Below are 15473 nucleotides of genomic sequence, written 5' to 3'. Positions count from 1 at the left end.
AGACCTTTACTGCAATGATGTCACCATCATTCGAACCCTTTGTCTTCTCCTCCTGGAATTACCTTTAGAAGCCATGTGATAAGGCTCTCAAGAAAGCTGGTCTTATTTCATGATACTTGTACCTCATCATTCGAATGGTTTTCCTAGTGGAAACTCCTCGTGACCTTAGACCTCTCTTTTCTCAGACTCACTGTCTTCTCCTGGAGAATAGGGATCATTTGCCCTCTAAACTGGGTTAGGTAATAGCTGATGGAGTGATCTGAGTTCTTTGTGAAAGATATTATAGAAACATCAATTCTGACATCCTCAGTAGCCCTAACTCCATCTTCTGGTTTTACTAGCCATTCATTCATTTATTTATTCAACCAGTAGATATTCAGAGCTTCCTATGAGCCTAACTGTGCAAGATGCTATGAGAGCCTGTGGAAGGTTCTGCTAGTGGAAGAGGATAGAATGTTTACTGATGACAAAATTAAATATCAATTAAATGCCAAATTAGCACTAACTGAGGTCAATAAAGCAAGTTGGTTCCAGGAGCCTTCCAGGAAGTAGCAGGCATTGATTTTGACCTTTGAGGATGGAGAAGCTATAGATGGGGAGAAAGGACCAGTAGGACACTGCAGGCAGGAGATACTGTGTGAGCAAAGACCCAGAGGTGGGAGCTAGTGGGTTAATGAGAAGTCTGTTGTTATCAGCGTGGGACCCATACATAATTGGGCTATGGCTAAGACCTGTGTTCTTTTTCTCCTCCCAGAATGACACAAATCCTCAGAGCCAGAGTCCAGATTGAAAGCTATGCTTTGCACTCAAGTTCCCTGAATTATCCAAACATCAGCGGCTTTAGCCAGAAGACCCTGAAGATGTCCCAATCCAGTGCTTCACAGGCATGACTGAAGACAAGAGTGGGCAGCCATTCTGCATCCTTGCACCGTCGTGAGCTTATCTCAGGGGAGAACGCAGAAATGTTCCTCCACAAAGCTGGAGGCAGAGGCCATGGGGGGCAATAGCACTGGACTGGGAGTTAGGAGACCAGGACTCCCCCTGCTCACCTGCCCCAAACTTGCTGCAAGACCCTGTCCACCACCTTATCTTTGATAAAGGTGGCAGGAATGTACAGTGGAGAAAGGACAGCCTCTTCAATAAGTGGTGCTGGGAAAACTGGACAGGTACATGTAAAAGTATGAGATTAGATCACTCCCTAACACCATACACAAAAATAAGCTCAAAATGGATTAAAGACCTAAATGTAAGGCCAGAAACTATCAAACTCGTAGAGGAAAACATAGGCAGAACACTCTATGACATAAATCACAGCAAAATCCTCTCTGACCCACCTCCTAGAGTAATGGAAATAAAAACAAAAATAAACAAATGGGACCTAATGAAACTTCAAAGCTTTTGCACAGAAAAGGAAACCATAAACAAGACCAAAAGACAACCCTCAGAATGGGAGAAAATATTTGCAAATGAAGCAACCGACAAAGGATTCATCTCCAAAATTTACAAGCAGCTCATGCAGCTCAATAACAAAAAACCAAACAACCCAATCCAAAAATGGGCAGAAGACCTAAATAGACATTTCTCCAAAGAAGATATACAGACTGCCAACAAACACATGAAAGAATGCTCAACATCATTAATCATTAGGGAAATGCAAATCAAAACTACAATGAGATATCATCTCCCACCAGTCAGAATGGCCATCATCAAAAAATCTAGAAACAATAAATGCTGGAGAGGGTGTGGAGAAAAGGGAACACTCTTGCACTGTTGGTGGGAATGTGAATTGGTACAGCCATTATGGAGAACAGTATGGAGGTTCCTTAAAAAACTACAAATAGAACTACCATATGACCCAGCAATCCCACTACTGGGCATATACCCTGAGAAAACCAAAATTCAAAAAGAGTCATGTACCAAAATATTCATTGCAGCTCTATTTACAATAGCCCGGAGATGGAAACAACCTAAGTGTCCATCATCGGATGAATGGATAAAGATGTGGCACCTATATACAATGGAATATTACTCAGCCATAAAAAGAAACGAAATTGAGCTATTTGTAATGAGGTGGATAGACCTAGAGTCTGTCATACAGAGTGAAGTAAGTCAGAAAGAAAAAGACAAATACCGTATGCTAACACATATATATGGAATTTAAGAAAAAAAAATGTCATGAAGAACCTAGGGGTAAGGCAGGAATAAAGATGCAGACCTACTAGAGAACGGACTTGAGGTTATGGGGAGGGGGAAGGGTGAGCTGTGACAGGGCGAGAGAGAGTCATGGGCATATACACACTAACAAACGTAGTAAGGTAGACGGCTAGTGGGAAGCAGCCACATGGCACAGGGATATTGGCTCGGTGCTTTGTGACCGCCTGGGGGGGTGGGATAGGGAGGGTGGGAGGGAGGGAGACGCAAGAGGGAAGAGATATGGGAACATATGTATATGTATAACTGATTCACTTTGTTATAAAGCAGAAACTAACACACCGTTGTAAAGCAATTATACCCCAATAAAGATGTTAAAAAAAAAAAAAAACATTCTTATTTATTGTCCCTACTCCCATTAACTGTGTCACACAAAACAAATGTGTTTTCCATGTGTGCTTGTGAGGCATGCATGTGTGAGAATAAGTGTTTGTGCTATTTTTAATTTCCCTGTAATTTCTCAGTTTTCTATATCTCAGGAATGCTGACAAAAAGGTACCTGTGTGGAATAAAAAGCAGAATTTCCCTAAAAAAAAAAAAAAAAAAAAAAAAAAGACCCTGTCCACATCCCATGTTCCCTCTCCTCGCCAGACCTTGGATTCTGGGCTGGATTAGTGACCCATCAGATCTCTTCTGGCTCTATTATGCTGAAGTCTCTCTAAAGAGAGGTAGTAAGTGCTTTCACTCTGTGGCTAAATATACCCACCCCACAGAGCTGGAGTCAATCTTTAAGTACTGACCAAATGAATGAATGGGGGGAGCTCCTGAGATCTAGGCAATTTTGCCAGGCATTCTCTGGGAGGCCTTGGTCCTCAACTGGAATTGTGCAACCAGTGGTTCTATCTCTAAACTGGGAGCTAGGGAGGAAATGGGGGAGCTACCTCAGCAGGCACTGGTCCAGAGCACTGGACCGGGAATCAAGGCCTTTGCATTCTGGGGTCAACCCCAGTGTGTAGTGCCAACTTATGTGCCCTTATTTTTTTTATCATGTGTTTTCTTGATCCACCAGGGCTGAAAATATGCCTACGTCATGTAGAAGGCCTGTTGATACTTTCTTCAGATGTTGGTTTTAAATGTCCTAGTTTTAAAAATAAATTTTTGTTTAATCTCTCACTTAACAGATGGGCGTCTATGTTTAACACATAATTTATTCAGTTGGCTGCACTGTAGGTGTCATTCAGATATGCTTGTTTGGAAGACCAGGAAGTGTTCTGGCCTCAGGGACACCTCCTGATTTCAAAGCACAGTGACTGGCGCATCAAAAAACAACTCATTAGTGTTGTTGTTGTTGTTATTGTTGTTGTTGTTTTTAAGGCATAAAAAGGAGAAAGGAACTATTAGAGTTGCCAAATTTAGCAAAGAAAAATGTGGGTGGCCCAGTTAAATTTGAATTTCAGATACACAACAAATAATTGCAATGCTGGGGGCACACTTACACTAGTTCATTATTCGCTGTTTATCTAAAATTCAAATTTAACAGGGTATCCTGTACTTTTTATGGCAACCCTGGAACTAATGCAAGAACAATTCACTAATTACCTCAGAGCATCTGGGCCCTAAATACAGGCTTTGAGTTAAAACAATAGTTAACATTATATTCAATCCTCCCTTGCACACCAGGGAATAAGTGTTCCTGAGTTGTACAAGGTTGAAATCCTCCCTCCCCTGGCTCACATGTCTCAGGGCCTCTGGGCACATAGTCACCTGCAAACAGCAAGACCTTCCTGGGGAAAAGGACTGCAGCCAGTAGGGCTGCTCCACGTAACTCCCTGGTGCTTCCCTTGACTGGTCTGGGCCGCAGAATTGGAGAAGGCAGAGGGTACAAGAACACCTGAGATCTGATTCTTCTCAGGCTTCTCAAAGGTACACTTAGGTTCCTCCAGGTAGAACCATCTGAAGGGGGCTTGTGTGGACTCTTGTTCCCTGACATGATCCTGTTAAATGTAGTTTCCACCCAGGCCTCTGTGCCATAGCCTCCCACCCACCATGGGTTAAATTTGCATGTGTCCTTCTCAAGGGCCACAGTTCAGGGCTGTCTTCCACCCAGTCCACCAGGGTTAGCATTCTAGGATTTGTTAAGCAAATGCATCTGAGGCCTGTGGGCAGCCCAGGCTCCCTTACTGGGTTCGGCTGGAGCTAGAGGTTATCCACACTCTGGGAAGCAGTGAGTTATTATTATTATTATTATTTATTTATTTTGCTGTATGTGGGCCTCTCACTGTTGTGGCCTCTCCCATTGCGGAGCACAGACTCCGGACACGCAGGCTCAGCGGCCATGGTTCATGGGCCCAGCCGCTCCACAGCATGCGGGATCCTCCCAGACCGGGGCACGAACCCATGCCCCCTGCATCGGCAGGCGGACTCTCAACCACTGCGCCACCAGGGAACCCCTTTCTTTTTTTTTTTTTTTTCTTTTCTGGACAGGCTGGAAAAATTGAGGTTAAAGACGTCTCTCTTTTTTTTTTTAATAAATTTATTTATTTATTTATTTTTTATTTTTTGCGGTATGCGGGCCTCCCACTGCCGCAGCCTCCCCCGTTGCGAAGCACAGGCTCCAGATGCGCAGGCTCAGCTGCCATGGCTCACGGGCCCAGCCGCTCCGCGGCATGTGGGATCTTCCCGGACCGGGGCACGAACCCATGTCCACTGCATCGGCAGGCAGACTCTCAACCACTGCGCCACCAGGGAAACACATTTTTTTTTTTTTTCCTTTCTGGACAGGCTGGGAAAATTGAGGTTAAAGACGTCTTTTTTTTTTAAAATAAATTTATTTATTTATTTATATTTGGCTGCGTTGGGTCTTCGTTGCTGCATGAGGGCTTTGTCTAGTTGCAGCGAGCAGGGGCTACTGTTCGTTGCGGCGTGTGGGCTTCTCATTGCAGTGGCTTCTCTTGTTGCAGGGCACAGGCTCTAGGTGCATGGGTTTCAGTAGTTGTAGCACACAGGCTCAGTAGTTGTGACTCACGGGCTTAGTTGCTCCATGGCATGTGGGATCTTCCCAGACTAGGGCTTGAACCCAAGTCCCCTGCATTGGCAAGCAGATTCTTAATCACTGCGCCACCAGGGAAGTCCCAAAGATATCTTTCTTGTGGACCATTTTCACTTGGGTGTGAAGAGCCGACAGAGTCTGCCCTCATTTGGGCTGGGAAAGGGGAGGGAAGGGGACATAAAGCTTCCCGTTTCCTCTACAACCATGGGAGGACTTCATGAAGGCCAGGGCTGCCCACTCCACCCAGCTGCACCACATAATCCCTTGGGAGCTTGTAAAGGCTGCATGCCAGATGAACCCCACCTGGGGACTTCCATGAGTGGCTGAGGTGGAGCCCACTGGTTCCAAGTCAAGCCTTTTGCACGCTTTGTGAACAAAAAACAAGCAACAGAAGAAGATGTGGTCTCTTGACACCACAGGAAACAGGAAAGTGTGTCCATGGCTCAGCTCTGCCTGACCGGCAACAGTTTTGCCCTGTGGATGAGATCTTGTGGGGCTAGGATCTTGAAGAAGTGTGAACTCAGGCTAGGTTGGGAGGAAGGCCCAGAGCCCAGCCAGCTGGGAGGAGGCTGTGCTGCTCGCTCTTCAGTGCCCATCTGCGCTGACGTCCATCTGTCTGTCCAGAGCAGAGTAGTGGAAGGACTGCAGGGAAGCTGGGAGGATGTTTAGAACAAAAGGCTCTTGCCTGGGGGAAGCAGGACCCTCTACACCAACAGGCATGGTAGTGGGTGGCACGCAGGTCCCCGAAAGGCCTGGGGTGAGAGGAGGGCGTCTGAGAGCAGCGGGGAGAAGCCTTGGCCTTGCGGCCGTCAGGTTCTTTCCCGTTCCAGCTCAAGTTTTCTCTCTCGGCTCACAGTTTCCTAGATAAAGGACACAAATTCATCATTTCTAAGACCCGAATCGAGGACTTCCCTCCCCTTATTTCCACTGAGAACACTCCTCACAGATTTATATGCCTTGGGCATCCTGAGCAAGTAGCCAGGCTAATACGTGGAAATTGGAAAACTCAATTTATACCAAAAGCCAGTTCGAGGGTTCACTTTATTATACAAGGGTCTTTTGCAAAAGAAGGATTCCATTTGCAGAGCAGGAGTTGATAAAAGAGTGTTTGAAATACTATTCGACTTGCCAAAGTCTGGTTGGTATTTGGTTTTGCAGGAAGAGGGAAGAAGTGGAGTGGCCTCCAGAGTGCGGAGGACAGTTGTTCAGACTGCACACTGCCCAAGGGTACACTGCCAATACAAAAGGGTAAGCACTTCACAGACATACATACATGTCATTCATACAGCTTTCTAGCAGTTGGCAGTCAATTGTTCAAACGAAATCAGTGTATTATGACAACATTCAAGCAGCTGGCAGTCAAGTTCTGAAGGAAGGGGTGCTGTTTTCTCAGTGTACAAGGCATTATATGGGCTAGTGTTGGCCCTGACCGTGACTAGGAAGAAGCAGGTGGGGGTAGAAAGGAAGCTGGGGCAACAGGGCTCAGAGGTCACCACAGTATCCTGGGACAGAACAGGCAGTGTCTGGTCTCCAGGGACACACTGGGGAGTTCTACACCTCAGGGCAGCTGTATTCCTTGATCCGGCTGGGATGAGGTCTGTAGGTGACCCAAACTGTCTCGGAAGTGGAGAGCAGAGAGAAGTCAAGTGGGCAGGGAGCAGACCTGGATGCGAGAAGTTGAGGTTAAGCACATGTGAGGGGAAATGAGACAAAAAGGAGCAATTGGAAGCCCTGATTTCCAAGCCCTCCTCCACCTGCTGTGTGACCCTGGACAAGTCACTTGCGCCCTCTGGGAAACTGCAGGAAGACACCTGAAGAGCTCATCTTGGAGAAATGTTGGGATGTGGACTTGCACATTCTTGGATAATTTTCAAATCTGACTGTGTCATTGTGTTGTTTAAATCCTATGATGACTCCCCAGTAACAAAGGTGAAGTTCAATCTCATTAGCATGGCACATAAGCCAGCCTGAACTACCCCCTGCCATGTTTCCAAGTGCACCTCCAGGCCTCTCCTGCCCAAACGGAGGAACTAGACTAGACTCTGTGACTTCTGATTCTCACTCCAGTGCTCCTTCTACCCCAGGAGACTGTACCACTTGGTCAACATCAAGATTCTGGTGACAGACGATCTGGATTCAGATCCTGGCTCTGCCATCTACCAACTGTGTGACTTTGGGCATGTTACTTAACCTCTCTGTGCCACAGTGCTTGGAACATAATAACTACTCTATAAGTTTTAACCATTATTAAATTCACCTTTGAATTAGTAACTTTTAATAAGTTACTAATTCCATAGTAACTCAAAGGAGGGGCTCTTTAATGGTGGAAATTTGGGGAGTCTGACAGACTTGGCAGCAATTAGAAGGATGTGGGTAGCAATCAGCAAGGTGGACCTCCTCCTTTTCCATTTGTAGCCTGTAGGCAGTCTCTCAACTTCTCAATCTGTCTCTCTACTTTGAGGTCAATTACACAACCTGAGTCCAATGACCACTAAGAAGAGATAAGACTAGCAGAGGAAAGCTAGGCTGATATATATATCTAGCCATGCTCCAGGAGAAGGGCATATCTGGTATTACTGCTGGTCCTGGAAATAAAAGGGACAGGGAGCAGACTTGACCCCAACCTGTAGCCTAAGCAGAGCTATCCCAGCCAACTCATAGCCCTATGAAAGAGGAAAAAAAAAAAAAGTTTGTTTTGTAATCCACTGAGATCTTGGGGGAAGAGGGTCATTTGTTATACAGCATTATCATAGCAGCAATAACTGACTAATACAACCCACACCAGGGTATGGATTTGAACTTCTAATTTAAAACACACACACACACACACACACACACACACACACACACACACACATATTAATGTATGGGAGATTTACACTGAGCTTTTATTCTAGACTCTTTCCTCTGCTGGGAGAGAGATCAGCTGGGGACCAGGAATTTACACAGGACTAGCCTGTGGATGTGACAATGTCTCTTGTGATTATAGTTTTGGAACAGACCTTTCCTCTTCCTGGACCACTCCTACCTCTCTATGCCTAATATTTTTAAGCCTTTTTTCCCTGCCCACTAACCTTGTATTTGAACTCAAAGCATGGAATTGCTTAAAATCAATTGGTAAATTGCCCCCAAGCAGTTTCATAACCTGTTCTATAAAGGAGCACCACACACAGGATGTGTGACCCACTGACAACAGTGTTTTCCACAGCTTATGAATGTTGTTTTGCTTGTTTTTTATCACAGCCTGCTTCTTTATAAAGCACCTTGACTCCTAGAAGGTTATCAACCAAGGTAGCTCTGGCTGAACTGCACAGTTCCCAATGCTCTGATGTATGGGAAGAGGCCTGGCTCTGGAATCAAAGACCCGAGTCTGGACCTGGCTTCCAGAGGGCACTCCTAGCTGCAGGGAAGCTTCCCCACACCCATGGCAGACCTGCCTACATCCTCATGACCAAATCTGACCCTGAGCTTCTAGAGACAGACTCAAAGTTCAGGGAAGTTTTGGGGATGGAGACCAAGGAATTGAGTGAGACTAATCCCAGGCAGCAGTGATCCTACAAACCCCAGAAACCACCAACTGCCCTCTGGGTCCTACACCCTTGCTGTCCATCCTTTAATCCAGAAAGTGGCACGTAGATCTGCCCTACTTCCTGCAGAAGCTCTGAAGTTCCTCCCCACCATACTGCTTCCTACCACCTACCAAGTACCTACTTGCCCAGATTTTGCAGTGGGCCTATGGCTGCCAGGGTGAGCCTCTGACCCTCATCTACCTGATACATCCCTGTGCCTACCCAGGGACTCCCACCCAGGACTGGATGTCTCATAGAAAGAGTTAGAAATGTTTCCAACCAATTAAGGCTTGAAGCAAATTAAATAGCAAGGTCTGTTCCATTCAGAGAATACTTCAATAATCCTGTGAAATAACTGTAGATGATACCCGGCTTGATTTGGGTTTGAGGCTGGCATTTTGAATTTGTGAGTGTGTATGTATATATGCATGTGCCTTTAAAAACAATTTTATGGTTCAGTAAAAAAATTAAGACTTGGTTTATATGGGGCTCACAGTTTGGCAAATTAGTTGGTTTTACTCTTGTCTTTGGTCTAAAGTTCAACTTTGGGGTAAATTCTTGAAAGTTTGGGATCAAGTTGAATTCATCTTTGATATCCCCAGAACCCAGAAGAGTGCTTGGCACTTAGTAGGTGCTCAGTGAAGGTTGACTGATTAAATCAACAACAGTCTAGTATAGTCAAAAGCTATATAAGGAGCAGGCCTACATTGGTCAGGACCGTTAGCTGTAGTTTGGCAACAGTCAGGAACGCTACCTGTTGAGTCACATGAGCACCCACCTGTTTGTTTGTTTAATATTTATTTATTTATTTGGCTGCGTCAGGTCTTAGTTGCAGCACGCGGGATCTTTGTTGAGGCGTGTGGGATCTTTCGTTTCTGTGTGTGGGCTTCTCTCTAGTTGTGCCTCAGGCCCTGTTCTCTGCAACTGTGGCCATAGAAAAACTCAGCCACTGCCAGAGCTACCCCAAGGCAGGAAGGGATGAGGTTGGGGGGCAGAAATACCCTTGATTCACCCTCTGATCTCCTGCTGCTGCATTCCACTGGCTAAGCCCACTGGCATTCAGTCAGCAAAGGAGTCTGGGTATTGCGGTTCCCGGAGAGGAAAAAACAAACAAACAAAACAAACAAACAAGAAACAGCTCCCCAGGCCCTCTCCCAGTCACTGCAAAGACAATAATGGAGTACATGTTAAACAACCCAGCAACCCAGACAGTTGGTGCGCATTATGGAAAAAGATTTTCTGGGGACAATCTATAACACAGGAATATTAGCCCTCTTTTTATTCTGATAGAAAATAATTTGGATTAAGGGAAATTTTTGGTAGAGTCTCTTAACTTATACTGTGCAGGATCCACCAAAGGCTAGAATGTAACATGCCTGCCAGCTCTTTTGAACGGAGACATCAACAGAGAGTCAGTTATGAGGAGGGGTACACACTCTCCCACTGCATTTAGAGAAGGTACATTCCCCAGTGTGCCCAGCAGGGACTGGGGGGAATGACACTGTCAGTATGAATAGGCTCATATCCCACACGTTGCCTTCACTGAGGAAGAGAGAAGAGGGAGTGGTGGTTTGCGAACGGTAAGGGGATGGACTGAAATCACATCCAGAAAAGGAACCCAGTGCTCCTTGGGCACCTAAAGAGATGGAAAATATCACTTAGCTGGGCCCTCTCCCCTGACCAAATGAAAGAACATGTTCCCAATTGAGGAGACACTTGTATTGCATAAGGCTTGCTCATGGTTTCCTTCACATTAGCCAGAGGCACAGTGTGTTTGGAATTTGAAGAAGCACAGGGAGCTGCAGCCAAAAATGAAAATATAGGAGACATGAGTGAGATGGGGTTGGGGAGGAGTACTTAGTCATTTTTGAAATAACAATAGGAAGTAAGTGAAATGTTCAGAAACAGTAAAGAACTTTTACTCTCAAATTCTCGTATTTGGGACCAGAATCATGTTGTTGGATTTGACTGAGATCCAGGGCAGTGACATCTGCAGAAGGTCTGAAGCTAACCCTTGATATAATATTATCAGCAATTCCCTCATAAAAAGCAGCCAGTTGTGTCAGGGAAAGTTTTCAAGAAAATCCCCCACAGGGGTCTAAACCTTCTAGCATCTGCTTTATGTAATGCTTTTGTCTTTTTTGCTGGAATAGGAAATACCAATAGTTTCATGACCATTGTTCTTAAGTAAGCTCCCTTTTCTTTTGTTTTTTGGGTTTTTTTGGCTTGCGGGATCTTAGTTCCCCAACCAGGGATTGAACCTGGGCCCACGGCAGTGAAAGCCTGCATGCTAACCAGCGGACCACCAGGGAATTCCCTTAAGTAAGCTCTTTGCATGTTTCTGATGAGTAGGGGGATATATAACACATGAATATTAATATGCAATTATGTAATACATGTAAATAAAAATAGTATAGCATAAATTAATAACTTCCTCTTCTGAACTTCTTTCATTTGGGGACCTGCTGGATATCCCTCACTCCCCCAAATCTATTTGTGGCTCCTTTGTTTATGAATTTTCCTGGGACTTTCTGCAGCACCTGCCGCCCCCAACAACAACATGGCCACTGCCAAACGACTGCTAACGTGAACCCCTGGGGCTCCACTCTAACCAGTTCCTACAGGCGGCCTAGGGTGTCACTGCTGAGACCAGCTGGAGGCTCCAACAGGATTGCCTCAGCCTCAGCACTACCGACGCTAAGGGCCAGGCAATTCTTTGTTATAGGGGTTGAGCATTGCAGGATGTTTAAGAGCATCCCTGGCCTCTCCCAACTAGACGTTACCCACTTGGTGACAACCAAAAATGTCTCCAGATGTTGCCAAATGTCTCCTGGGGGGTCATACGGCCTGCAGTCGCGAACCACTGGGCTATCCACACCCTCTGTCCACCCCCAATATGAGTGAGGAACGCCAGCTCTGGGTCCAGGAGTTCTCAGGCCCCTGAAGATGACTGCCTTTAAGCACAGGTGCGATAACATAAAATAAATGCATTTCATGTAACAGGGAAGAAGACAGCAGGTGAAAGACTTTGAACCACTTTCTGACTCTTAATGTTCTGATAGTTTTGTCTCATTGTTAAAAGAATCAAAGTGAACCTATTCAAAAAAAAAAAGAAAGAAAAGAAAAGAAAAACAAAGACAAAGTGAACCTATTCCAGAGAAAGGGGGGGGGTCACCCCTGACTCAGGGCAGATCCACAAAGAAGGCAACCTTGCTAACCTGTGCTACTGTTTATCGTAATAACTATGGAAGCTTGGCTGGTGGACCATGAGGACCCTACAACCTGGCTTCAGTCCATCATTCGGGCCCCTCTCCCTTGGTCCCCACACAGACCACCCACAGTGGCCAAACAGGTATCCTCTTCATCCTGAATGTACCTTGCACTTCCCTTCTCTGCACCTGAGCCTCTGGAATAAACAAAATCTGAAATGTTCTTTCTACTCTGTCGGATCCCACAAACCACAATTGTCAAAATCTTGCCCATTTCAAATCACATGTCACCTCCAAGAAGCCTTCCTTATCTCCCCAAAGAGATGTGATCTTATTCTCTATTAATACCCTCAACACAGTTTTTGTTAGTTATATAGTACTTAAGAATTCCTTTTGCGTTTTTGAGGTTGGTATCCATGCCATTCCCTCTGCAAAGAGCAGTTCATCTTTGCAGCCCCCAGAGGGGTGCTTCACCTGTAGTAAAGAACCAGTTTTTTAAAATAATATTTACAATCCATAATGGACTAGCGCTTTTGTGAAATACAATATAAATGAATTAGTAGGAAAATGACCAAGCTCTTGGATGTCATAGCTCTACTGTATTGCTATAAACATTTCTAAACGCTTGCTCTCACTTTCTGTACTCATTTCATTGTGAACTAGTAACAAATAATTCAGGGACTGGCACTGGTCCACAGACCCCTTCTTGAGTAGCATTGCCCTGGCACAGCAGCTTTCACAATAAAAAATCTACTAGAACAGCTGCTCTCAAATGTGGAGGGCTTGTAAAAAATGCAGACAGCTGGGTCCCACCCCTAGAATTTGTGGTTTAGTAGGTATGTGGTAGGGCCTGAGAATTTTCATTTCTAACAAGTTCTCAGGTGGTGCTATTGCTGCTAGCTGGGGAGCACACTTTGAGAATCACTGGACTAAAGAAGAAAAAAAACAAATGTCAAGTACACTGCCCTCTCGTGGTGGTCTGTCCTCATAGCAAGTAGAGCCGCTAAAGTTACGGGCTAACTTCACCAATGCATCCCTCTAAAGCAAATGTTATCAGCAACCATGTCGTTACACACTTGCCAATGGGATCCAGACATGAGGAAGCTGTGAGAAGCCAGAAGGGTCCATACCTTGGGGCTGTTCTGGGCCCAGTTCCTCCACAGGTGGCTGTGCAGGTGATGCTGAAGAAGAACATTGGGGCAATGTTGGAGATGTGCCCACAGCGGAAGGCCCCAGGGACGTCCTGGATGACATAGATGACTGGGGGGGTGGGGATCTGGGTGGTGATCCAGTCAGTTGTACCTGCTGTGATGGTGATACGGGTGACAGCCCAGGTGTTGAGCTGGGGAGGAAGTGCACAGCTGGGAGTGATACAGGTGGCAAGTCAGTTGGAGAATGTGATGGTGATGAGGCCAGTGGCGATGCAGGTGGTGAAACAGGTGACGCCACAGGCCACTCACATGTGGATTCAGGTGTCTGCACAGGTGGGGACAGAGGTGGATCACGGCTACCTTTTCTTTCCCCTTTGGGAGCCCATTGTGTATGAAGTTGTCTGGATTCTTCTGGACTGGCCCGCTCTGTTTGGAGGCTTGGTTGACAGTGTTCAGGGCACTCATTGCCAAGGGCGAGTTCTATCTGGCAGTACACTTCTACCCAGGGGAAGATCACTCTCTTGGAAGGAGAATTAAGGTAAGCAGCATCTAGGAAAAACAATAGCATGGGGTCACAGGTGGCATTACTAACCCCTGGCATCAGCACAGTATTTGCAAAAAATGGTTTCCCAAATTATTCTCATAAACAAGATTAGTGCTTTTCATTGTTTTTGTTCTGTTTTTGCTGTGCTGCACAACTTGCAGGATCTCAGTTCCCCAATTAGGGATTGAACCCCAGCAGCGAAAGCCTAGAATTCTAACCACTAGGCCACCAGAGACTCCTGGATTAGTGCTTTTCAATGGCCTTTCTTTACTTACTTGAACTTATATTGAATATCTGATTGTGTTTTTGTTTTTTGGTTTTTGGTTTTTTTTGCGGTACGCGGGCCTCTCACTGTTGTGGCCTCTCCCGTTGCAGAGCACAGGCTCCGGACGCAGAGGCCCAGTGGCCATGGCTCACGGGCCCAGCCGCTCCACGGCATGTGGGATCTTCCTGGACCGGGGCACGAACCCATGTCCTCTGCATCAGCAGGCGGACTCTCAACCACTGCGCCACCAGGGAAGCCTTCTGATTGTGTTTTGATCCACTTATTCAATGGATACTTATTGAGCAGCTAATATGTGCCAGGCATTATACCAGGCACTGAGGAGTTGAAGGAGACAAAAATAGGCCTCTTGGAGCTCACAGTCTAGCCTGGGAGCAGGCACTAACCACGCCAATAACCTCAAGTTTTAACCAAGACAAGTGCTAGGAAGTGAAGAATGTGGTACTAGGAGAGACGGGAGCAGGGAGGGCTTCCCAGAGGGAGTGACGTTTGAGCTGAGACGTGACAGGGGAGGGGTCCAGGGGGTAGTCAGGGTGGGACGAGGAGGAGCATTCCAGGCAGAGCGAACAGCACACACAAGGGTCACAGGTTCGGGAGAGCAGCAGGAAGCCAAGGCCCTGCGAGGTCAGTGTAGGTGGAACAGGGGTGGGCATACTTGTGATGGGACATGAGGCTGAGGAGACCACAGGGGCCAGACCATGCAAGAGCTTACAGGCGGCATCAAAGACCCTTGGTTTGGGCTTCCCTTGTGGCGCAGTGGTTGAGAGTCCACCTGCCGATGCAGGGGACACGGGTTCATGCCCCGGTCCAGGAAGATCCCACATGCTGCAGAGTGGCTGGGCCTGTGAGCCATGGCCTCTGAGCCTGCAAGTCCGGAGCCTGTGCTCCGCAGCGGGAGAGGAGGAAAAAAAACTTCTCCTTTTCAGAAGACACTGTTAAGGAGTTGAAAAGAGAAATCACAGACTGGGGGAAAATATTATTTGCAAATCATATTTCTGATAAAGGGCATTTATCTAGAATACATAAAAGCTCTTAATAAGAAAACAAATAATTCCATTTTTTAAATGGGCAAAAGATGGGAATTCCCTGGCAGTCCAGTGGTTAGCACTCTATGCTTTCATTGCTGAGGGACCAGGTTCTATCCTTGGTTGGGGAACTAAGATCCCACAAGCTCCCATAAGCTGTGTGCAGTGCAGCCAAAAAAAATAAAAATAAAAATAAATGGGCAAAAGAGTCAATTGAAAGGGCTCCCAATGGCCAAAGGTGGAACACTTTGAGTAAGAAAATAAATAAAGTAGGACTGAGTAATAACCCACAGAATAAAATAAGTATCAACGAGTCCATACTAATATAAACAAATGATTGAATAGGTAAACAAATGATTGAATAGGCAGAGAAAGAGACACATCTCTCATGATGAAGAATTCCCAATAATTTCTGTAGATACTTGGCCCTTAAGGAAGTGGAGAATAACTCCCTACTTCTTAGTGACTTCCTTCCAAAGAGCACAGTATGGA

General features: G+C 46.0%; 1 protein-coding gene across 2 annotated transcripts in view; it reads right to left on the bottom strand.

The window, feature by feature from the left end:
• Positions 1–4959: 4959 nt before the first annotated feature.
• The window catches only part of PNPLA1 (patatin like phospholipase domain containing 1), a 44126-nt gene continuing 33612 nt past the window's right edge, over positions 4960–15473 (bottom strand). Inside the window, exons 6-7 of one of the 2 annotated variants that reach the window (XM_033424140.2) lie at positions 13109–13678; positions 4960–6060 (exon numbers count right to left, since the gene is read on the bottom strand). In XM_033424140.2, coding sequence (XP_033280031.1) covers positions 6032–6060; positions 13109–13678 — 599 coding nt within the window. In that variant the 3' untranslated portion in view covers positions 4960–6031. Of the gene's footprint in view, positions 6061–6222; positions 10569–13108; positions 13679–15473 lie in introns of those variants that run through there. The other variant, XM_033424141.2, reaches the window with a different exon arrangement.

This window comes from Orcinus orca, chromosome 10, assembly GCF_937001465.1.
Source record: "Orcinus orca chromosome 10, mOrcOrc1.1, whole genome shotgun sequence".
In the NCBI taxonomy this organism is placed as follows: domain Eukaryota; kingdom Metazoa; phylum Chordata; class Mammalia; order Artiodactyla; family Delphinidae; genus Orcinus; species Orcinus orca.
Note: the sequence above shows the minus strand (reverse complement) of the source record. Positions and strands in the feature narration are given on the sequence as shown.